The sequence below is a fragment of the Mytilus galloprovincialis genome, chromosome 14, assembly GCF_965363235.1.
Source record: "Mytilus galloprovincialis chromosome 14, xbMytGall1.hap1.1, whole genome shotgun sequence".
Lineage (NCBI taxonomy): Eukaryota > Metazoa > Mollusca > Bivalvia > Mytilida > Mytilidae > Mytilus > Mytilus galloprovincialis.
In genome coordinates this window covers 37308193-37333003 of record NC_134851.1, presented here as the reverse complement: position 1 = coordinate 37333003, position 24811 = coordinate 37308193, and the positions used below count along the sequence as shown (strand labels likewise).

The window sequence follows — 24811 nt, the reverse complement described above, 5'->3', positions numbered from 1 at the left end:
TTTTATATTTGAAATACATGTATCAAATACTTTTTTAAAAACAAAATCAAGATGTCACTTAATCCATTGCATATATGTTCTTTAAATTGTCAGGGGTTAGGAAAATATGAAAAAAGAATTAGACTAAAAGAATGGATAAAACAACAAAAATGCAACATAATATTTTTACAAGAAACACATTTTTCGAACAATTTAATAGATAAAGAATTTACGGGCGATTTATATCATAGTTTTGGAAGCACACAATCAAGAGGTGTTTCGATTTATATCAACCAAAAAATTAAGTATGAAATCATAGATAAATATGTAGATCAACACGGAAGAATTGTTTTAATCAACATAGAAATCGACAAAAATATATTTACTTTTGTAAACCTTTATGCCCCAAACACAAGTAAAGATAGAAATATATTCTTTAAAAAAGCTTTAAGTGTCATTGAAAAATATAGTCTTGGTATAATTATCATAGGCGGTGATATGAATGAAACGCTTAATATAAAAGATAGAAAAAGTAATAGAAAAGATCAACAAAAAATAAAAAATAAGACAAATGGGCTAAAAACTCTGATAAAAAAACTAAAAGTTATAGATATATGGAGAGCTATAAATCCAAATAAAACGCAATATACCTGGAAAAGAAAAAATAATGAAGTAGCTAGTAGAATTGATTATTTTCTAGTAAGTGAAGATGTGAGACCAAGAGTACTCAGCACTGATATACGACCTGCAACAATTCAATATACAGATCACTTAGCGATTTCACTTAAAATTAATCATTGTCAAGGAAACAAAGGAAAGGGATACTTCAAATTAAACAATAATATCCTTAACGACGAATCATACAAACTAAAAATAAATACTTTGATAGATAAATATGAAAAATTAAGAAATAAAAAAAGTCTAGCAATCGTGTGGGATCTTTTTAAAATAGAAGTTAGAGAGAAAACTATAGAACATTGTAAAATAAAAGCTAAACATAAAAGAGATGAAATTACAAAACTAGAACAAGAACTTAAACTTTTGAATGAAATTCACGATAACTACATAGATGAAAAAAATAATAATTTGCCAAATATAATAGATTCAATAAATAAAACAGAAGAAACACTACAAACTTTATATTCAGATAAAATAAAAGGGGCACAAATAAGATCACGAGTTAAATGGATAGAAGAGGGCGAAAAAAATACAAAATATTTTTTGGGATTAGAAAAATCAAGACAAACAAGGAAAAACATTACTGCTATAAGAGACAGTAAAGGAGAATTAACAGAAGATCAAGGCAAAATATTAGAAACGGGGAGAAATTATTATGTCAATTTATATAAGTCAACTAATCCTGATCTAACAGAAATTGAAAATTATATTGAAAAAACTAAAATAAATTACAAATTAAGTACAAAAGAAGGTAATGAAATTGACGGCAACCTGACAATAGAGGAATGTACACAATCTGTTTTTAAAATGAAACTTAATAAAACACCAGGTATCGATGGTCTCTCAATTGAATTTTATAGAGCTTTCTGGTCAAATTTACAAACCTTTGCTGTAGATGTTTTTAATAATTGCTATGAAAAAAAAGAATTAACAAATTCTCAGAAACTTGGATTGATTACCCTTATATACAAGAAAAATGACCCATTAAATTTAGATAATTATAGACCAATTACCTTACTAAATGTAGATACCAAAATTATAGCATACTCTCTTGCACAAAGACTGAAACCAATATTGCATAAAATCATTCATAGTGATCAAAACGGTTATGTAAAAAACAGATATATAGGATTTAATATTAGACAAATCCAGGATATTATAGATTATTCGGAAAAATTCAATGTAGATGGAGCTATCTTATTTTTAGACTTCACAAAGGCATTTGACTCGCTAGAATGGGAATTTATGTATTGTTCTTTAAAGAAATTTGGCTTCCAGGAATCTCTTTTGAGGTGGATAAATACTTTATACACAGATATAAAGGGTTGCATATTAAATAATGGCTGGATTTCGAGACCCTTCAACATTGAGCGCGGTATCCGTCAAGGGTGTCCCGCGAGTTCTATAATTTTCGTAATTGCTGTTGAAATTTTAGCTAGTAGATTAAGACAAAATAAAAATTTTAAAGGCTTTCAAATTAAACTAGATAATAAAACCCATACATTAAAATTAAGCCAGCTTGCAGACGACACCACTTTATTTTTAAATTCAAAACAAGAAGTGTCATTAACTCTGAATATTATAGAAATTTTTGGATCACTTTCAGGCCTAAAGCTTAACCGAAATAAAACAGAAGGAATATGGCTCGGCAATTTAAAAGCCTGCAAAGATAAAGTTGAAAACATTAATTTTACACAAAAACCTATAAAAGTTTTAGGAATATACTTTGGACTTAATAAAAATGAGTGTAAAAAATTAAACTTGCAACGACAATACGAAAAATCTGAAAAAATAATTAAAGATTGGAATAAAAGAAATTTAACTATGTTAGGTAAGATAACTCTTGTTAAATCATTAATCTTACCGAATATTACTTATGTTGCATCTGTAACCGAAATTGATAACGAATACCTAGCAAAATTTAAAAAAATAATATACAGTTTTATATGGAATAATAAATCTGAAAAGGTTAAAAGGGATATAATAAGTAAAAATTACCATGCTGGCGGGCTTAAAATGATAAACATAGATAAATATCTAGAAGCGATAAATATTAGTTGGGTAAAAAAACTCATCGAAAACGAAGATCTATCACCCAATTGGAAAGTATTACCAAGATTTTATTTTGATAAATTTGGACAAGAATTCCTTATATTTAAAATGAATTTCAACAATATTAATTTGGTCTATAAACTGAAAGAACTAATTCCACAATTTTACTTAAGAATAATCAAATCATGGATAAATACAAAATCTGAAAAGGAATTGGATCATCTATCATATAAACAAATAAGACAGCAGCTTATATGGGGCAATAAAAATATCAAATTAAACGGTAAATGTCTCATCTTCAAAAACTGGATAAACAGCAAAATTCTTTCTTTAAATGACATTATTGATAATAAAGGAAAATTTAATCAAAACATGATCTTAGATAAACTTTCCTGTCATGCTAACTGGTTTTCAGAATACTCTAAATTAATGAAAGCAATACCAAAACAGTGGTTACAAGAGCTAACTAAAGAAGAATCATTAAAAACAAAAGTTGCCACTGACTCCGAATATAAATTTAAAGATAAAAAAGGAAAAATGGTATCACTTAAAAACATTTCCTCCAAAGACATTTACATCTCCCTCTTAAATAGATATTATGAAAAACCAATAGGATTTCAAAAATGGGACAACATATTTATCTTGGAAAACAACACAAACAAAAGACAACAAATGCTAAATTATATCTTTTATTATATACAAGATAATAAATTCAAAATGTTAAGATGGAAATTTCTGCACTACATTTTACCAACCAAACAATTACTTTTCTCTTGGAAAATAACTAAAACTCCACTATGTAATATTTGTGATGTCATCGAAGATTATGAGCACTACTTTTTAACATGCAAATTTCTGAAATCATTTTGGGATAAAATAAAACTTTTACTTGATCAACTTAAAATAGGACATCACATCATATCAATTAAATCACTTTTGTACGGATACAAAATAAACGATACAAGTTACTACAGTATAAATGATTTAATTACAATTATTATTTTTACTGTATACAAAGGATACTATACATCCGAACAAAAAACAAAACAAATTAATATGTTTGAAATTTTCAAAAAAGAATTTCTTCAATATCACGAAATATTGATAAATAAAGAAGGCAAATATGAAAAATTCCATAATCTGGTTGCAGAAAAAATTAAATTAATTTCATAAATTAGAATTTATTATACATCTTGTTATCATATTTCTATTCAGTTACATACATGTCATTATTACTATATATACATATTGTGCACTAACAAGTACTAACTTATCAATAAAATGCTATATACTAACGTTAACGAGGCCGGGATAAGGTACCGGTACTTCATGTATCTCTAACAAATGTAAAATTCAAATAAAATATTTTAACATTTAAAAAAAAAAAAAAAAAAAAAAAAAAAAAAAAAAAAAAAAAAAAAAAAAAAAAAAGATGTTATATTGTCTTTAAAACCGAAAAGTATTTTTTTTAAAGTATAATGCATGCAATGAGGTCTAAAGATGATGCATGAAATTATCGTTAACAATACATGTCCAGGAAGACCCACTGGGCATATTTACTGAAATGTCAACGCATTTGAGACCTGTAAGGTTTACATCTATGCAGGAATGTAATATTTTTTCATTATGCTAGAAGACTTAGTTTCTTAAGCTCACTACGTACATTATCAAACAAATATATAGGTAATGAAAGAAATTAAGACATGGGCGCATCGTTCAGGAAACTATGAAGTATTGCTAATGCGACATATATCCTCCAGAGTTCCAATGTTGTGGTTGGTAAACTTTAAAACACAAGAAAAAATCCTATATCGTGTGGTCAGCAATAAACGGCCTCGGTTTGAAAAATTAAAAGAAAACAAACTAGTGGTTGTCGTTTGTTTATGTGTTACATATTTGTTTTTCGTTCATTTTTTTTTCATAAATAAGGCCGTTAGTTTTCTCGTTTGAATTGTTTTACATTGTCTTGTCGGGGCCTTTTATAGCTGACTATGCGGTATGGGCTTTGCTCATTGTTGAAGGCCGTACGGTGACCTATAGTTGTTAATGTCTGTGTCATTTTGGTCTTTTGTGGATAGTTGTCTCATTGGCAAACATACCACATCTTCTTTTTTATATATATAGCAGACGACTCTTACCTTGTCGACGAATCCAGTCTAGCTCCTTTTGGAGTTCATGACTTTCCCTCAGAATCAGTTCTTAGCCTCCTTTTGGAGTTCATGACATTCCCTCAGAATCAGTTCTTAGCCTCCTTTTGGAGTTCATGACATTCCCTCAGAATCAGTTCTTAGCCTCCTTTTGGAGTTCATGACATTCACTCAGAATCAGTTCTTAGCCTCCTTTTGGAGTTCATGACTTTCCCTCAGAATCAGTTCTTAGCCTCCTTTTGGAGTTCATGACATTCCCTCAGAATCAGTTCTTAGCCTCCTTTTGGAGTTCATGACTTTCCCTCAGAATCAGTTCTTAGCCTCCTTTTGGAGTTCATGACTTTCCCTCAGAATCAGTTCTTAGCCTCCTTTTGGAGTTCATGACATTCCCTCAGAATCAGTTCTTAGCCGTGTTTTGCTTGAAATGTAAACATCATTCTACTATTGTTCCCTCGAAATATAAACCAAACGTAATGCTTGATTGTATATTTGCTTCCATGGAACAGTGGTATATGTAGTTGAGAAGTAAGAGGTGTTGAAATAAAACTGTGTTGTACCTTTACTTTGCCTTAGGGAGCGGCGACCATTTAATTGATAGGGGGCGCTAGAATGAAAAAAAAATGTCCTGCATTTTTTTCCCCCGCACTATTCGGGTCTGCCTTTTTGGTTTGTGTATCCTAACTTTTTTTTACATAAATTGTCATCCTGGCTTTTTTTAAAGAAATAATTGACACAAGGTATACTTTATTGTAGTTTTAACATAGGAAGGCATTATATTCGTAATTATTTTTTGCCCGAGCGATAGTGAATATAATTCATGTAAAAACTCCTGAGTGACAGCAAAGGTCAAATTGGTTGGTCGCCAACCAAGTGCTACAACTCGGTCAGGTAATCACATTGACACTCCATGTCAAATAGATATATGTAGATGTGGTATGAGACAACTCTCCATCCAAGTCACAATTTGTAAAAGTAAACAAATATAGGTCACAGTACGGTTTTTTACACGGAGCCTGAGCTCACACCGAACAGCAAGCTATAAGTCAAAAAAAAAAGAAATGACTAGCGTAAAACATTTCAAACGAGAAAAGCAACGGTCTAATCTACGGAAGCGTATTAGGGACATAGAAAATATAAAATTGGCAGTGAACTTTTTTTTCAAAGTCGAAATTTTGACATTTCAAATCTTAAAATTTCGACTTTAAATCGAAATTTTTACTTTTCTAATCTTGAAATTTCGACTTTAAACTCAAAATTTCGACTTTTTTAAAACTCGAAATTTCGACTTTTTTAAAACTCGAAATTTCGACTTTTTTAAAACTCGAAATTTCGACTTTTTTAAACTCGAAATTTCGACTTTTCCTCAGTATTTATACGTTTGCGATTATCACATTCACAGTCATTTATATCAGCAAGCGGAGAACCGTATACATCATAAACTTGATAAGCATCTTTTAATAAACTAAACCATTTTAAAGAGGTTATTTTAGATAGAAAATCTTGTTCTTGCCGAAGAATAAATAAAATATGTTCCACGTTAAAATACATATTTCAAGTCTGGACTTCAGATATGTGTATCAAGACAACCCCGTTGTTCCGACACACCTATATTACGGCATACTTTTATTCGACAGTCTAATATATAAAGACAAGGGTTAATAGTTGTATTATAAGAATGCCAACTTGTAGAGAATGTTCCAGAAAAAAGAACCAACATTTCAAAATTCCAAAACTAGAAAACTGAGCAGCTCATTGGTCGTCCTGAATATGCATGGCATTTTTGGCTACTTGATTTATTATTGTTTAAACAAGGCAAAGTCAGTGACTTGCTATTGGAAAACCAAACAGGCCTTTGAAACTGTGATGCTAAATGTCCTCAGATCTGACAATCCAATGACAGTGTCGTGGAAACTAAAACATGGAATTTGGGAAAACATTTTTTTCTGTCAACATGCATGTTTTTTCCGAATGAAATCCTTCAATATTAACCTATCCATATCTTAATTTAAGAACAAAACCAATTTCAGAATATAGATTGCCAAGATGTGTGGATGACGCTTTAATAATTTGCCTCCATGTCTACTCCTTCTAAAATTGTAATAACTGTGTTTGAATACTAACATCAAAGTTTTAAAAGTGCTTAGAAAAAGTCAAAATTTCGAAATTTCAAAAGTCAAAATGTTAACTGTAAAATAAAAATTTCCAGATTTTAAAAGATGACATTTTGAGTTCAAAGTCGAAATTTCGAGTTTAAAAAAAGTCGAAATTTTGAGTATAAAAAAATTAAAACTATAACTTGAAAATTTTGACTTTTCAAATCTCAAAATTTTGACTTAAAAAATTTTGAAAAATCGAAATTTTAAGTTTAAAGTGGAAATTTCGACTTTTTATCAATCGTCTTTGAAAAAAAAGTTCACTGCCAATTTGATTTTTACTATGTCCCTAATACGCTTCCGTACTAATCTATATAAAAAACGAGAAACATTTATGACAAACATCAACAAACGACAACCACTGATTATCAGGTTTCTGACTCAGAACAGGTGCAAACAAATGCAGCGGGTTTATACGTTGGAAAAGGTACCAACCTTTTATTACCCTTTTATACCTAGAACAATAGTGTTACAACACAACATAGAAAGACCCCATAACATATCAATTAAATGGCTTATTAATAACCTCAATTAAAAGACATACGACAACAAACAAGTGAATATTGTTTTTTATGATGGAGGATGCAGGAGGAGACTCATGTGAGCGTGAACATTTAACTTAGTCGTCAAACGTGTATATACATTTGTAAAGACATAAATATATTTTGGCATCTATAATACTAAAATTACGAGGTCCAATTTATCAGCCGTCATCACGTAAAAACGATGAATCAAAGAATTCAACTTTATATCTAACTAATATAGTACAATGCTGTTGATTAAAAATTACACCACTCCAGACCCCTTTGTTTCCCACATAATTAATATTGCCAATAATTAAGAAGTTCCGGGTCGAATCCGATACCGATACCAATAGTATATTCACCTGTTACCTATTACCTTATCTGTACGTTCCGCATCTGACAGGCGCACCACCAAACGCTGTATTTAGGATTTGCTATATACACGGGTCGTAATCACAGGGTTGACACTACTAAATTCAATCATTGTCACATTGTTCCCGATTGTAGTATTTTAATCAGTATGACTTTCTAAGATGACAATACGAATAATATAATTCTGGACTTAAAATAAGGCGTATAGGTACAGCATGTACAGTTTTCAATTTGTTAGCCGGAATGACGTAAAACGGCGAATCAAAGAATTCAACTTTAATTATAACTCATTAAGGACAATGCTGTTGATTAAAAAATACTCCTTTTCAGGGACTTTTGTTTTCCAAATAAAATTAATAATACCAATAATTGATAAGTTCCAGGTCGACGGGTTCAAACAGAAAGATGTTGAAAGCAGAGAAAACTGTGCATCTTATAATCGGCATGACTTTATCAGATGACAATACCAATACTAAAATAGGGCTTACACATAGTTATATTCTTTAATTCAGCCACAGACCCGCGATATCACGGGTGTGTTCTAGTAGGATTTAAATATTGGACAACACGCATTGCAATATATCTGCAATTAGGCCACACTTAAAAATATTTTAGTTTGCCCAAACCCTACCCAAAAGTAGAGACAGTGGGTAGGCAGGTAGGCAATTTCTTTTTTTATTTTGAAAAAGAGAAATGGAAGTGTCGGATGTTTTTGTTGTAATGCAGATCCGATTAAAAAAAAATAAATTCGAATCAAGCTTAAGGCAATAAAAGATTTTGAGTAGACAGCTTCTTTCTGGGTAGGTAGAGTTAGAGCAAACAAACATATTCCTTTATGGCCTTATCAATTGTCATCTTCTTTTTTTCGTTCCCTCTGTTTTTCTTTTAATTTTCTTTCTTTGTTTTTTTTGTTTTTTTCTTTCTTCTGTTTTGAAAATTCGTACTTTCTTCGGTTCTCTGTTTTTCTCCTTTTTTTTCTATTTTTGTACTTTCGTTAGATCTCTCTGTTTCTTTCTTTCTATCTGTTTTCCAGCGTACTATTTTTCGTGCTCTTTCTTTCTTTCTTTCTTTTATCTTACTTATCCATTGTAACCCCGAATGCAAATGCTATCATACAGCAGAAAATAACATATTTCAAGAAAACATTCTTTTTTAAAGATCAATGCACCGTATTAATATTTCCCCTATGGTTCTTTCTTTCTTTCTTTCGTTCTCTCTGTTTCATAGAATTATATCTAAAATCATCGACGTATTTTCTTTTTCTTTCTTTCTTTTTCTCTTTTCCTTATTTTTTTTTCTTTCTTATTTTCTTTTTTTCTTTCAATCTTTCTTTCGTTTTTTTCTGTTTCACTTCTTTCTTTCTTTCTTTGAGCTTACTTATCCATTCTAACCCCGAATGAAAATGCTATCATACAACAGAAAATAACATACTTTAAGAAAAACATTCTTTTTTAAAGATCAGTGCACCGTATTAATACTTTTCTAACGGTCACGACATTCCAATATTAGTACCTTCAATCTTAAACAATTAAGCGTTCATGTTATTAATTAATTTACACTTATTAGATTCTAATTTGATTCAATAGTTCTTGCTTCTACTGTGCGTTGCATCGATCGTTAGCTGCACGAGATTTGACTGCGTTGAATCGATCGTTAGCTGCACGAGATTTGACTGTGTTATTAATATAGAGTAGTGTTTTACTTGGCCCATCACGTGAACGAATATTGGATCTTATAACTTTACACCATGATCAGTGACCATGTGAATCGTTCAGTCTCTGATTTTGTTTAATCGGGCGTTTTACACGTTAGAATTACATTCATTTTCCCTATTCTCAACATAAAAAGTCGGAACGAAAAAAAGTTACCAAAGTATTTTAAAACCGGGATAGCCAAGTATGATACATGGACTAAACAATTTTATAGTGATATTTACTTTTAAAACATTGAAATAATTCCTGTCTGATAAAATGATATTGCAGATTTTTTTCGGCTTTATATTGGTCATTCTTACATTTGAACACGGTATGTACATTTGTTTTTTTTATTTATTTATTTGTCACTGCATCAGTATGTAAATTTCGTTTGTTTTTTCTTTCTTTCTCTCTTTCTCAATTGATTCTTGTTTTAAAAGTACAACGGATGCAAATTCATTTACATGTATGTATTGATATATTTGAACATGCATGTTTAATCTTTTATTTATAATTTGCTAATTTTACTTTTCTTTTATGTACAGAGATTGCATTAAATTGTAATAAAGCACTTCTAAGTACTTAGGAATTTGTATTTATCTATAACTTGCTTTTTCATGAACTAAAATTTCACTTTATTGAAGGCCTTTGTCTGTTTTTTGCTCTTTGGTCGATACTATTTGACGCATTCCCCGTTTTAATTCTCAATTTCTATCGTCAGTATAACGTGGTTTTGTATTTTGAACGATTTTGTAGGTATTTCTTAACTTGTGGTGAAGTGTTGGTTTACCAGCCTATTTTTGAGGGTAGTAATTCCCTTTACCGTCAGGCGTCAAACGGTCAATTTCGGCTATAGTGGGAGATATTATGGACATAATTGTGCAAATCGTGATACAAGCATGAAATTTGGTATAAAGGTTGACTAAATGATACTTAAAAAAAATCCGCTGCTGGCCAGAAAAAAAAATCATTTTTTCAAGATGGCCACCACACATTTCGGAAATGGCGTCATTACAAATTGACAATAATTCGTTAATCCTTTAAAAGGTGTGTTATATGTAAAATCCAATGTTAGATTTGATAAAAAGTAAATGACAGTTCCTAAATTACGACTAGACAATACATTAATGAAACTAAAGGTGACTTCCGGTTTCAAAATGCCGGCAAAAAAGTCAAAATTTTTAATTTTCATACTTTCAAGCAACTTCACAAGGGATGTATTAATCCAATGTAAGTTATGACAAAACGTTAAAAAAGGTCCTAAGTACGACAAAACAACACATAACTGAAGAAAAATAGTGACTTCCGGTTCCAAAATGGCGGCAAATACGTAGAAAATAGTTTTATAATGTCCATGAACTTAACTAGTGTTAACAATCTTTGTTAAGTTTAAATTCCTAGTTTTGGTTAGAAAGACAGGTTGCTTATTTTATAATTATCTGATAGTTGCCTATACAACAACCCGTACAAGGAAGGCCAGAACGATAGCATCTACAGTTACCAACACAGCTTGATTTTCGCCTCAGCATTTCAAAATTTTCTGACACGAGAATGCAACGGCAGTCAAAGAAGTCCATTTTTGTTTCCAATTGTCATTGATTCTTTCTTTCATCCAACCCCAGTCTTGATGACTTGGAACACGTACCTGTCGAATACATGAATCAGGCTGAGCCCAATCCTCCTTGATATACTTCTCTTTTGATGTGCTCTGGAAAAGAACCTCTTGTAGGCGGAATTGCATCACAATGCCGCTGCTTCCTGGCAAACAGTTCACATCGTGCCTCGCTTCATACTTAAGCCTAAAAAAACATCCTTTATATTTGGAAAACCTTCCATTGTTAGCCAAGCTGATCTTTTTCTTTTCTCATGACAATTCGACAAAGTGTCACATCCACTAAATGCATGGACGAAAGGAAGAGCAGCTACACAAGGACCAAACGCATTTGATATGTCACGTGCAGGAAGCCATCAAAAGTCGTCATTCCTTCCATAACCTATCCACAATTTGTTCTACCTAATTTTGCGATTGCTGCAATTCTTGATACTATTACATCTGTGTCAGTACTACATAAAATTACATTTTACAACACTTTTCATAATCATGCCGAACATGGACAAACATTCGTGTATCTGCTTCTTCATGATTACAAGGGCATAGATAGCAAGTATCTTTATTGAAATTGCAAAGAATATTTTCACCATGAGTAACATACACATAGTCTATTAAGAAGCAATTTTGTCAGCAAGAAACTTGAACAATTTCGTTTTGTTGTCATCGTCACAGAGAAAACTACTCCATACCATTGGTGTTCTACCAGAACCAACACCATCTGGCACAAGAACCTTGCCTTTGTCTTGTCACAGCCTTTAAATTATTCATTTAGAAAACATCAAATACAATGTCTACTTTTGAATACTTATCGATGCAAGATTTTATATAAGGCAGTATGACATCATTAGCATAATCATCAAATATTTTTGCCCAACTTTGTGACCTGGAATTAACCATTGCTGCCCCACCAACGATAAATGCGTCCGAATTTGGATCAGCAAATCGCAGAATGTTTCAAGTAAACCCATTTGCAGCGATTAATACCACTATTTCAAGTGACATCCTGAGATAAAGACGGAAGAGCAGTTTGGTTTCTATGGATAAAGAAATATTCCAAATAAAACTGTCTACCGTGAAATGAACAGTCTAGAAAAGATATCACTGTTAAGGTTCTCTAGCTTTGTTTTTGACAAAGACGTTTCCAGTTTCATTTTGCGGCCAAAATAGGAAGTTATTCTTTTTTATTTGGCTATAAAAAGCAGGTTCTCCTTCGTTTTGCATTTGCTTCAAAAGATCTTCGTATTGTTTGGACCAATTCGAGTTTATTAACATATCTTACCTGTTTCCGAATCAACACTTTCCTAAATGGAGTGTATTTTTTTACAAATCTGACGACTCTTCTAGAAATGAATTTCCAAACTCGTTTATCACTTTACAAAGCCTTTAAAGCTGTTTAAAGAAATCTTTTTGTGTTTTCGTAGAGTCTTCATTATGTCGTTCGTCTGATTTAGAATGACCCAAACCACTAGATCTTTCAAATTAATGTTCTAGTATACTGACTCCTGGTCCAGCTACCATTCATTTGTCTAAATTGGATCTTCGGTTAATCCTATGGCACCAATATCGCCCTTCACAATTGCATTATTCTGTTTTTGTGCCTGATCAATTGTGTTACAAGAAAGAAATTTACTGGTCTTACGTACAGTGAAATTATCATTTTCAAATTCCATTGCCAACCGTGGGGTGATGTTCGGGAAGGGAAGTCATATCTCGGAGATGAGTCGGTAACGATCGAGCATAACTTACACGATCAAGACATAAAACAATACGCTCTCATGCTTTATATGAACTGTTTGAAAAGTACGAAATCTCACTCATGAAATGAGCATAATACCAAAATCAGAAGAAGTTCTTAATTTATAATTGAACGCCAGGAAGTAAACTGTGGACGAGATGACTCTATTTCCTTACACCAGTCTTTTAAATCATTGAACGTCACAGAGTCATGACATAATTATATATGCTGAGTTTAGCTTTCATAATCTGAAATTAACAAGTTTTAAGCAAAATGCATGCAGTTGTCTGATGCGCCTGTCTAGTCCTAGGTACATTTGAACATACATAAAAAGAATCTGCCGTTCTTGGTGTTGCAATATTGGCTTCAGTAAGACAACATGTCTATCCCCTATTACGCAATATATTACCCAGAGTTTTATAACAAGTCATTGCAATGTGCAATCCACCAAACATGACGATACACTTATATTTTCCTTACAAATCAGCCCATCCCCACTGAATTTGCTTAGGCATTTCCAAAAGTGGCTGATCTGCAGTTACATTTGATGTTTCTCCAGATTAACTACATTTTCGCCTCAACCATCGAATACCATCGAATTGCCTGGTAGTGTATACAAATCGCTCTTGATGTCTATGAATAGTTTGCACATGCGCAAAAGTGTGAAACACATGTGTATCATAACCTTAAAAAATGTTATTAAACCAATTCATAATATCATTCGAAATCCAAAAATACTAAATATATAGTAAATAGTTCAAATGTTTTTGAAAGAATTTTGTAACATTTTCGCGCATGCGCAAATACTGGATATGTCAGATATTCATTTTTAATAAAAATGTGATGTAAGGAAGGTAGCCACCAAACCTGGTAATTGGTTTTTACTAAAAGAAGTTCAAAGAAAAGTTTTCCAGAAAAATCAGTATTTTCAAACTAAAGAAAACATCCATTTTAGAAAATGGCCGTGGCCATCTTGAAAAAAATATTTTTTTAATGTCCAGCAGTTATTTCTTACAAAGTATATAATAATGATGCTTTGTGGTAATTTTCATGCTTGTATCATCATTTGCACAATTCCCTCGATTTTGCTTGCTAATATCTTCCACTACTACCGTTAGCGTCAGATTGGTTAAAATTTTACCATGATTCGTCAAAATATCCTTATCGTGATTCGTCAGAGGTCTGAAATAATTATCATTACCGTTATTTTTGGGGGAAAACATAACGTGATTCGTCAAAATCAGTCAATTTTGTTATCGTCTAAAAGAAAGTGTACACTTTATCGTCATGCATTAAAAATTACCCGTAACGTCATTTGGCAAGAATTTTTACCGTTATTCGTCATTAAAGGTACCCCAATTACTACCCTCATTTTAAATGTAACGATATCAAAATTTATTTTTTTTTTTTTTATTTCAGCAATATCAACTACGAGTAGCTTTTTGATCTTCAGTAACTTTGCGATATCACGTGATGAAGCACAATATTGCTGTAGCAAATACGGCATGACGCTGATGACTGTCAAAGACCAAACAACGCAATCATGGCTGGAAAGTAATCTGCTTCCAGTTGTAGGGTACGTAAATGGTACCATTAGAATTTTACTTAGGGAAAGACAATTTAACTAAAAAAAGTGGGAAAAAGGGGGGTATAGCTATTTCTTTAAAAAATCTGAATCCAAATTTGAAGAAAAAATATTGTGGTCAAACCGATGACAAATTTCAATTTTAGATTTTATTTTTCGACATACCTTATAGTGTTAATTTTTGAAACAAAATCAATTTTGAATAATAGCCCCGAAAAACTTAAAAATCCATGTACAACATGTAGTGATATCTTTTCCCGTAAATCCCTACTTTTCTTTACCTAATTTTTAAAAAGTTATTTTTTAAAATCTGATCAAATCCTTGTTTTCTTTTACATTTGTTTTTGAAGAAAAAAGGTACCAATGTTAAAGGTATGCATACTGAATAGAGATCTATTTCTCACCACATTAACATTTATCTCATATATCAAAATCAAGGACATATCTATTTCATTTGTCTTGCCTTATTAGGTTAGCTATTTATACACTATATCTTGATAACAGTCTTTTACTTTTACATCGCTTATTAGTTTGAAACAGAGTAGCGAACATTTTTAAGGATTATGTACCCTTGTGTTGATTCAATGCTAAACATATGGAAATTTTATAGAAAATCAACAGCCTTTCCCCTAGAACTCTCTTATTTGGCAATTTGGTGCTTGATATTGATTGGTAAATGATTAATCACGTGACATGCAGTGCCAGCAACAATTTCCTTAAAACAAGTTTATTAATCTAGATATTGGTTAAAACAATTATAAATATGTACCCATTCAAGTACACCTTCGAGTTTAGTGACTCAGCACGAGGTGTTTTTGAATTTAAAGGTAATTTAGGACTTTTGGTAAACAATAAACGCTAGCACGTCATAGAAAAACAAGGAAGTAATCTATGTTTAAAATATTATGACAAAAACTCTGTATTAAAGTAGGGGGATTTTCTTCAAAAATTTAGTTTTTTTGCCAATAAATCCCATTTTCTATTACATGTAAAATGCAATTACACAATGAATAATAATGCATTGCACTAAGCTTCCCCAGAGTATATGTATAACATGACCCATCTGTATTATTCATTATCGTTGCTATTTTTATCTATTGCAGTTAAAAATTTCGTTTTTCATATGACTACAGAATGTGTCATTAACCTTAAAATGTTTTGTATTTTTCGCTTATGATACAGGACATGAAGATATAATCTGATTAAAATAAGTGTGGTTTCAATTACTACGTACTGCTCAATAATCGGAGTCAATTAAACACTCAGTCGATTTTAAACAGATTACAAAAAAATGTAATAAACATTGAAATTAAGTCATACAAATACGAAGAGTTTTTTTGTGATTCAGCTTAATTACTATAATATAAATATAAGCTCTTAAAAGCTTTTACCGAAAATAAATAACATAAACATGACATATAAACAGAGATAACCAGATACACAAATTTAGCATGCATAGATACAGAATAGACATATTGAATGACATGCAATGCACTATTCGAATTTGTAAGCACATCTAATAGATCAAAATAAAAGATGTAGTACATTATATAAAGGCAAATGAGACAACTCTATACCCAAGTCACAATTAGTAACAACAAAACTAGTATAGGTCAAAATATAGCCTTCAACACAGAGCCTTTGCTAACACCGAACAGCAAGCTCTAAGGGGCCACAAAAAATAACAAAATATAAAACCATTCAAACAGGAAAAACAACGGTGTAATCTATTTACAGAAAAACAAGAGGCTGTCAAAGAGTCAGCAAACCGAATTTTTTTAACATTCATGTCCTGGCATTTTTTTAATATCACAAGGACCATAACTCCTGAACGGTAACAGTTAAAATCATCAATATTGAACTTGACCTGTAACTAGTCATCAGTAACAGCATATGAATATTTAAAACAAAAATTGGTGACACGGTCCATGAGTTAAAGCACGGACACGACCGGAAAGACTTTTTTCAATCTTCAGCGAGTTATTACTCCTGAACGGTGAAAGTGAAAATAGTCAATATTGACCTTGACCTCTATTTTGTCATCAGTAACAGCATAATAAAACGATTGATGAGTTAAGTCACGGCCACTGTTTGGCAGCCACCCGCCCGCCCAGATGCCCTTCAGATAAACGGTTAACGAGAAATGATCAACACCTATGAACCACACCAAAATACAACAACCACTTAATGAGAGGTTCCTGATTTTGGACAGGTTAAAACTAGAAGCATAACAAAAACAGAGCACAACTTGAGTGATGCAATACATTAACTTAAAAAACGAAGATAAATGAATTAAAAAAACAATAAATAAAAATATTAGCCAAAACATTAAAGGATGCAAAAAAAAAAAAAACCAACAAACACTACCCCAAAAGCCAAGACCCTCTTATGTAACGTAAGTTCACATCTCCGTTGAAGAAGGAAAAGAACCAAAAACAATGAAAAAAATGATAAACAAAAAATACTTATCAGATGGCTGCTAAAATTGTTTGTATTTTTATATTTTTTCTTCTTCAGGATAACATAAGACTTGGTTACTATTTTATTCCTAAGATAACATACATCAGTAAGCTGCTGCAAACTATTTGTTTAAAACTTGATAATTTTCTTCTTCAGAACAACGGGAGCCTATTGGTTAGGTGTGTTCAGTGATAACAAAACTTCTGATATCTACGATGTTAAAACTGAACCCTTTTCGTGGACGAACTGGGACATAGGGAGTTTACCTCCAGAAAATACTGGTCTAAATGGAACTTTTTTGTTCAACTCTTCTGTATGTGTTAAAGGAGACTTAAGTGAGGTCTTTAAATGGAAGTTGGCAAATTGTGATGAAAAATTGCCTTATATTTGTCAAACATTTGGTAAGTTTGTTTTTAATTTACTTGAATGTATATTCTAATATGTTGATGCGTATTTGACTGACTAGAAGGTCCCAGTTCAAATTCTGTATTTTGAATTTATTTTGAATTTAGATTGTTTATATTATCAAGTTATTATATTTGTGAAAGGGCATTAGATACGAGATGTAAAAAAAAATATTTTTTGTTCAATCATAAATGAAAATGAAATAGTAAAATAAGGAAAAAAATCGTAAATATAACTCAACATGCAGACCTCTTAAACGTTCAGGTATTTCACATTCAATCTTTTATGGTAATATTCTTTACAAAGCACAAAAATGTCAGTATTCGCCTTAAAAGCTTACAAAACCTTTGAACAGACGTATTAACAAGGGATATAGTTACGATACTGTTGTCAGGTCATTAAAGATTGCATATTTTAATATTAATTCACTTATAGGGTCATTGCATCGGAACTAAACACATTTATTTAAAAAAACAGTTGTTGGCATGACACGGGTTATGTTCTTCTCATATATTTTATGATAGTATGATACTAAACCCCTAACAGGAGGGATTGTGCCTAATATTCATATGATGAAGACATACACTTTCAATCAGTTTAATTGAGGTTTGGAGCTGGCATGTCAGTTAACTGCTAGTAGTCTGTTGTTATTTATGTATTATTGTCATTTTATTTATTTTCTTTTGTTACATCTTTTGACATCGGACTCGGACTTCTCTTGAACTGAATTTTAATGTGCGTATTGTTATGCGTTTACTTTTCTACATTGGCTAGAGGTATAGGGGTGGGGGTGGGGGGGGGGGGGGTCGAGATCTCATAAACATGTTTAACCCCGCCGCAATTTGGCGCCTGTCCCAAGTCAGGAGCCTCTGGCCTTTGTTAAGTCTTGTGTGATTTTTAATTTTAGTTTCTTGTGTATAATTCGGAGTTTAATATGACAACCATTATCACTGTACTATTATATATTTTTACGGGGCCAGCTGAAGGACGCCTACGGGTGTGGGAGTTTCTCGCTACATTGAAGACCCATTGGTGGCCTTCGGCTGCTGTCTGCTCTATGGTCGGGTTGTTGTCGTTTTGACACATTCCCCAATTCCTTTCTCAATTTAGAATAGTAATTCGCTTTGATCAGCCAATATTGTTCAACATAACCCCTTAACTAGAGATGGAATACGCACGAATAATGCGTGTTCAGTTATCGAAAGTGAAACAAGGGTACCAAACCATTTTATTCGATCTACTAATCCTCTTTCTTATACAGTACGTAAAAACGGTTATTCACGTATATTTTTAACCTATTTTGTCATATTCTAAAATTAAACCGACCTAGAAAATCAAATTGCACGAGTTCGCATATTTTTATGTTATATCGGGTTATAATAATAACCGTTGGCTATCTTCGAAGGTCATCTCGGTAGCCAGTTAGATGGCGTCTAGACTAAAACACAAACGAAATTCTGACACATATTATCGACCGCATGCATTGTTAATTGTATATTTTATAACTTTGATTATTTGGATATGCGTTTCAGTATGTTATAAACCAAATATAATTGAGTCAAAACGGTGAACATAGATTTGACAGCTTATGCACATTTAATAGCGTATACAAAATATTTGTATATGATCAGTAATTTACGACATAGTTTTGTTAAAGTACGGTAAATTCAGAAAGTGTTGCGTCGATCAATCAACACAAGTAAGAGTTTATATTATTATTGAAATTTCAGGAAAAGCTGCATACAAGCAATATAATCAAAATTTAAACTGCGAGTTTCTAGTTTTGCGACACCTTAGTCCTATCTCAACGCTATTTTAAAAGTTTTAAAACGTGGCAATTGCAAACATTCCTGAATGTACACCTTCTTATATACGATTAAACATATCATTTCTATTGAACAGCTTTAATCAATGGAGTACTGTTTTCAATATTAAATAAGGATATACGATATAATTGCCAAAACGAATTTCGGCACAAGACTCAAAATGAAGTAGATTAAAGCAACCACAGCTCACCCATAAGAATCAAACGACAACCAGTAAGGGAGCTACCATTTGATTTTTATGGGGGGGCTAGGATGAAAAATTTTGTCCTGCATTTTTTTTTTAGTTGTAATCTCTGTCCTGCCTTTTTATTTTTCACTCTATTCGGTCCTGCCTTTTTTTTATTAGTTTATCCTGACTTTTTTTTACCTAAATTGTCATCCTGTCTTTTTTTTTGCAAAGTGTCTCATCCTGCCTTTTTTTTTTTACTCAAAACTCCTGTCCTGCCTATTTTTTTCAAATTTCATCCTAGCCCCCCATAAAAATCAAATGGTAGCTCCCTAAATAAACATTAAAACATTGTTGTTTATAACACATCAATGCTATAAAATGGAATTGATAATGGAAATGGAGAATATATCAAAGAAACAACATCTCGACCAAAAAGGAGAAAACATCCGAAGGTCACCAATGGTTTACATATTAAGATAAATTGTAATATTAAAAAAAAAAACAACGTTTAAGTAATTGTGAGACAATTTTCAATATTTTAATTATTCTCATGAAACTATGATTAGTGCTTCCAATCGCATATCTGATGTGTGATACGTTTTAAGTTTCTTTTGTGATCTTCTAACTAGAGTCAAAACATTGAAAGGGTATAATTAGTTTTTGTTTACGGTATTTCTGGTTAATCACGCATCATTACGTAGCTAGTTTCATCATTATTCTAATATTCCATTTCTATTCATTTGATTTATTTTTTCTTAGATTTTTCATTTCACAGCTGATTTGGTTTTAATTTCTAATTAATTAATTGTTTCGTGCATATTCGACTCAAACGTTCAATGTTGTGCAACACATTTATTATTAATGCAAAATTAAGGTTATAATGACATTGATGACGATTTTTTAAATCGTGAAAAGTATCCAGTAATTAACCGACATGAATATTAATAATGTCTTATGTTAATAAAAAAAGTTATTAAAAACGTTAAGTAAATTATATAAAACATTCACTTAACCAATACTTAGTTTACACGTTAAATTCATTACTGCAAAACAATGTTATTTTTATTTTCATCAGCAGGGGGAAGTGACGTACTTAGCTTAAAAGCGTTTTATTAGATTCAAATATTAATATAACAAATAAGGGTTATATCTTATTTTAATTAATACATATCACCTAGAAGACGAACAGCACGTAGTGTTTTAATTGAGTCGTTTTTAATTTCATCTTTCTCGTAAACAAATTTAGATTTATAAGAAATTGTTTTGTTCTTATTGTAAAACTGACAAATATAATCGGTTTATTTGTCGTATGTGGGAAAACATATTTTTTTCTAAACAACGAAGAAAAGATTTATATGTTACATACATTTTTTTTGTATTTCGAATCACTTGAAATTAGTGAAAATAAACTCATCAAAGATACCAGGATTGTTTGGTTAAAAAAGATCATTGAAAGCATGAATATCGAAATAAATTCAATAAAGCTGTATATTTGCAAATCAACTAATACAGAAGCTTGTCGTATAAAGAATGCGAACTTTTTTGGGTTGGTAAAGAAATTGTACGCATTGTTTGCATACGTTTCTGTCATTGGATGCGATTTGAAAATAACGAAATTTGAAATTCAGTCGAAGACGATAAAAATAATTACTGGCAGTATATTGCAATAAAGTAGATGAATTTAGGCTTGTATTATTAAATTTTATATTCTCGCAAATTGCTTGTCACTTGTTTTGATATCATCGACATTGGTGATAACATTTACAGTAGGTAAGTTAGTACGTATGTTTGCGATTTTATTTGAATACCGAAATTTACAAACATTCTACTAGACTTAGCTTAAAAGGTCGCATTCCCCTGGAAATCATGCCATTATTTGGACACATCATTCTGACCCCGAGTTGTAAAGTTTTTATTTTTACATCTCTAAAATTCCGCTTTTTTTATCAGAAAAACGCAACATATTATTTTTTTTTTAATTCTTGCTGTTACACCTTTGAGCATTATATGGTAAAATCGGGGGTGCAATCAATATGAATAAAGTACCTAGGATTTTGCCATATGATTGAAGCCACCCCTCTTGCTTTTGCACCAAGCATATAATAAAAAAAAAAACCAACCAAGGCTGTTTATGTAAATTCAAATCGTTGAATTCAACAATGAATTATTTTGTATAGAAAATTAGAAATCCTATTTTAAATTATTGTTGTGACGTAAGTCTAATCATTTACCGTTGATTCTTCTTCTAGAATCAACGCTTTGATCTGTCCCTGAAATGGACTTACCAATTTATATTCATGTGCCTAATTTCATTAAATTTTAATTTAATCTCCGGTCTCATGGTTTCTTTTTTAAGAATCAACGCTTATTCATTGTATCTCAAATACTTATTCATTTCAGTAAATGACAGTGTGAACGTTGTCGATGTTGGTGACCATAGCCATATTAAATGTCCAAAACTGTTGAAGTATAAATCATCAATGATCACTCGTGTAGGAAACATCCTTCAAAACGGATTGGCATATGGTAGGTACCAATAGAAACTGTTAAATACCACACAAAACTGAGTGGCACATGATAAATACCATATAAAACTGAGAAGTACCTCATAAAATTGAGTGGAATATATTTAGTACCACATAAAACTGAGTGGCATATGTAAAGTATCACATAAAAATTAGTTGCATATTGTACATGTAAGTACCAGTAGAAATCTGAGAGGCACATGTTGAAACCACATACAACTGAGTGGCACATATTGATTATCACAAAAACAGAGTGGCACATATTAAATAGCACATAAAACTGTGTGGCATAATTTAAGTACAACGAACTGAGTGACGCATGTTTAGAACCACATACAACTGAGTTGCCTGTGAACTACAAAAAAACTGAGTGGCACATTTTAAGTAACACGTAAAACTGATTGCCACAGGTAAAGTACTACAAAAAAAACCTGATTGACACATGTTAAGTTCCACATAAAACTGTGTGGCATATGTTAAGTAAACATAATTGAGTGGCTCATGCTTAGGGTCAAATGCAACTGAGTGTCACATGATAAGTAATCACATACCACTGAGTGGCATATGATAAGTACCAGTGAAAATCTGAAAGGCACATGTTGAAACCACATGAAACGGATACACATGTTAATTATCACAAAAACTGAGTGGCACATGATAAAATACCACATAAAACTGTGTGGCATATGTTAAGGTCAAAGAACTGAGTGATGCATGTTTTGTATACCACATAAAACGGAATTACCTGTGTTAACTACTACACAAAACTGAGTGGCACATTTCAAGTACCACATAAAACTGATTGGCACATGATAAATGCCACATAAACTGAGTTGCACTTGATAAGTACTAATCAAACGAAACAAAGAGATTTTAAAGGTCCTTTGGAATTTATCTCCAAATATTTTAGCATCGGTCATAACTGAAGTGGACAAAAATAACGCACATTAGGCATTAAACTATGTACTGTTATCACAGTATTTCTATTGATCTCAAAATAGCGAGAACAAACACACGTATACTAAGGGAGCTATCATTTGATTTTTATGGGGGGGGGGGGGGGGATCTAGGATTTAATTTGAAAAAAATAGGCAGGACAGGAGTTTTGAGTAAAAAAAAAGGCAGGATGAGACACTTGCAAAAAAAAAGTCAGGACGACAATTTAGGAAAAAAAAAGTCAGGATAAACTAAAAAAAAAAAGGCAGGACCGAACAGAGTGAAAAATAAAAAGGCAGGACAGAGATTACAGCTAAAAAAAAAAATGCAGGACAAAATTTTTCATCCTACCCCCCCCCCCATAAAAATCAAATGGTAGCTCCCTAAGATAAAACATGGAAAACAGAACTTACTAATGCCAATTTACGTATATTATTATAATTATTTGTTATTAATATTACTGAAAATTAGTGCATGCATCTTTGAAGTTAATACTTTATTGTGGTTTCGTTGTCCTTATTTACAGCAGGGACACAGGGACTGTTCAAGAGGGAAGACAAGATAACAGAGATGATGTCACAGTTAGAAGCTCACTTTGTAACACACTATCATGATTGTATTATCCTCTGCATGAATCATGCTCAGTGTTCTGAGGTCATACTTGTCAGTAATCAACTATGCATGCTGTACCAGTCTAGTTAACTATCTAAGGAATCGTTTTGTGTCACGTCACAGACAAAATGGCTGTTGTCCCATCTATCAATATCGCTTATAATTAGACATATTTCCTTTCAGTTTTGTAAAAATGGTGTTGTTGAATTTAAATTAAAATTTCATTTTCATAAAAGTTTGTTAAAATGTTTCTTAACAATTTTTTTCTGAACATATGCAGCAAGTTTGTTTTAGATTTTAATCATAGTTTATGCATACCAACTATATAATGGCATCAATAGTGAAATACAATGTATTGATTATTGTTTCTAATTGATGACTTCAAAAAAATTGACCATTGAAACCAAAAACTGATTAGCATGTAATCATAAAGCAGTTATTATAAGTTTTGATTTCTTAAGGTTGTACCAAACACTAAAATTAATTTAGCCCGTTTAATTTACATGAAATTTGACAAAATATTTTACATTGACCCTTTGACAAAAAATGAAAATTTCAAAAACTTGAATCAAACAATTTATCGGAAAAATATCATTGGATATATAGCAGTCTGACAAACACTAATTTTTATCATTGAGAAGCTTAATATTTTCTTAACAATAGAACACGATTGAAACGTTCACCTGATTTTTACAGAGTTTTATGCTTGTAGTGTTATATACGACCCTAATTCAGTTAACGTGAAATTTGTTTTTGAAAATTGTCACTTTTGCTTTTGTTTTTCCTGTAAAGATAACAAACAAGAAAAGAAAAGACCCCGAAAATCCCTAAAAAAGAAAAACTTTTAATAGGTTGCCGGTTGTTTTAATCTAACTATTTATAACATAAGGCAACAGCTGTTATCATGTGTTCAATCTCATAAATCGATTATCATAACTTCAGATAACAAACAGAAAACAGATCAAAATACTGCATGAATCCATCATATTTGATACTTTTTTCTTATATGTACAGAAATCTTAATGAATGAAGAACATACACCGCTTAGTATAACAGTTTATGAGGGTTCTTAGCACCAAATTATGCAGTACTATATTTTCAAATGTTTCCAAATATTCATACAGTTGTGAATGAAATGGCCTCATCGTTTCATTTACTTTATTCTACCTTTTTTAGCAGATAAATTTTATGTTTTTCTCATTGTTGAAAAGAATACGATGGCCTATAATAAATTGTTTGCATGGCCTATCATACCAATCGCCTGTAGGTCTTACAAAGTAGAGAAGAGGAGACATTTTTGCTAAATTTGACCTATAATTGTTTACTTTAAGACATTATGACTTGAGA

At 31.5% G+C, this 24811-nt stretch overlaps 1 protein-coding gene across 2 annotated transcripts in view; it reads left to right on the top strand.

The window, feature by feature from the left end:
• The window catches only part of LOC143058905 (uncharacterized), a 35065-nt gene extending 11387 nt beyond the window's left edge, over positions 1 to 23678 (top strand). Inside the window, exons 1-5 of one of the 2 annotated variants that reach the window (XR_012973282.1) lie at positions 9634 to 9930; positions 14366 to 14522; positions 17148 to 17392; positions 21792 to 21917; positions 23379 to 23678. Coding sequence is in view for 1 of the 2 variants with exons in the window: in XM_076232382.1 (XP_076088497.1) it covers positions 14452 to 14522; positions 17148 to 17392; positions 21792 to 21917; positions 23379 to 23554 (618 nt within the window). In the remaining variant the exon portion in view is untranslated. Of the gene's footprint in view, positions 1 to 9633; positions 9931 to 14365; positions 14523 to 17147; positions 17393 to 21791; positions 21918 to 23378 lie in introns of those variants that run through there. The other variant, XM_076232382.1, reaches the window with a different exon arrangement.
• The last annotated feature ends 1133 nt before the right edge of the window (positions 23679 to 24811 follow it).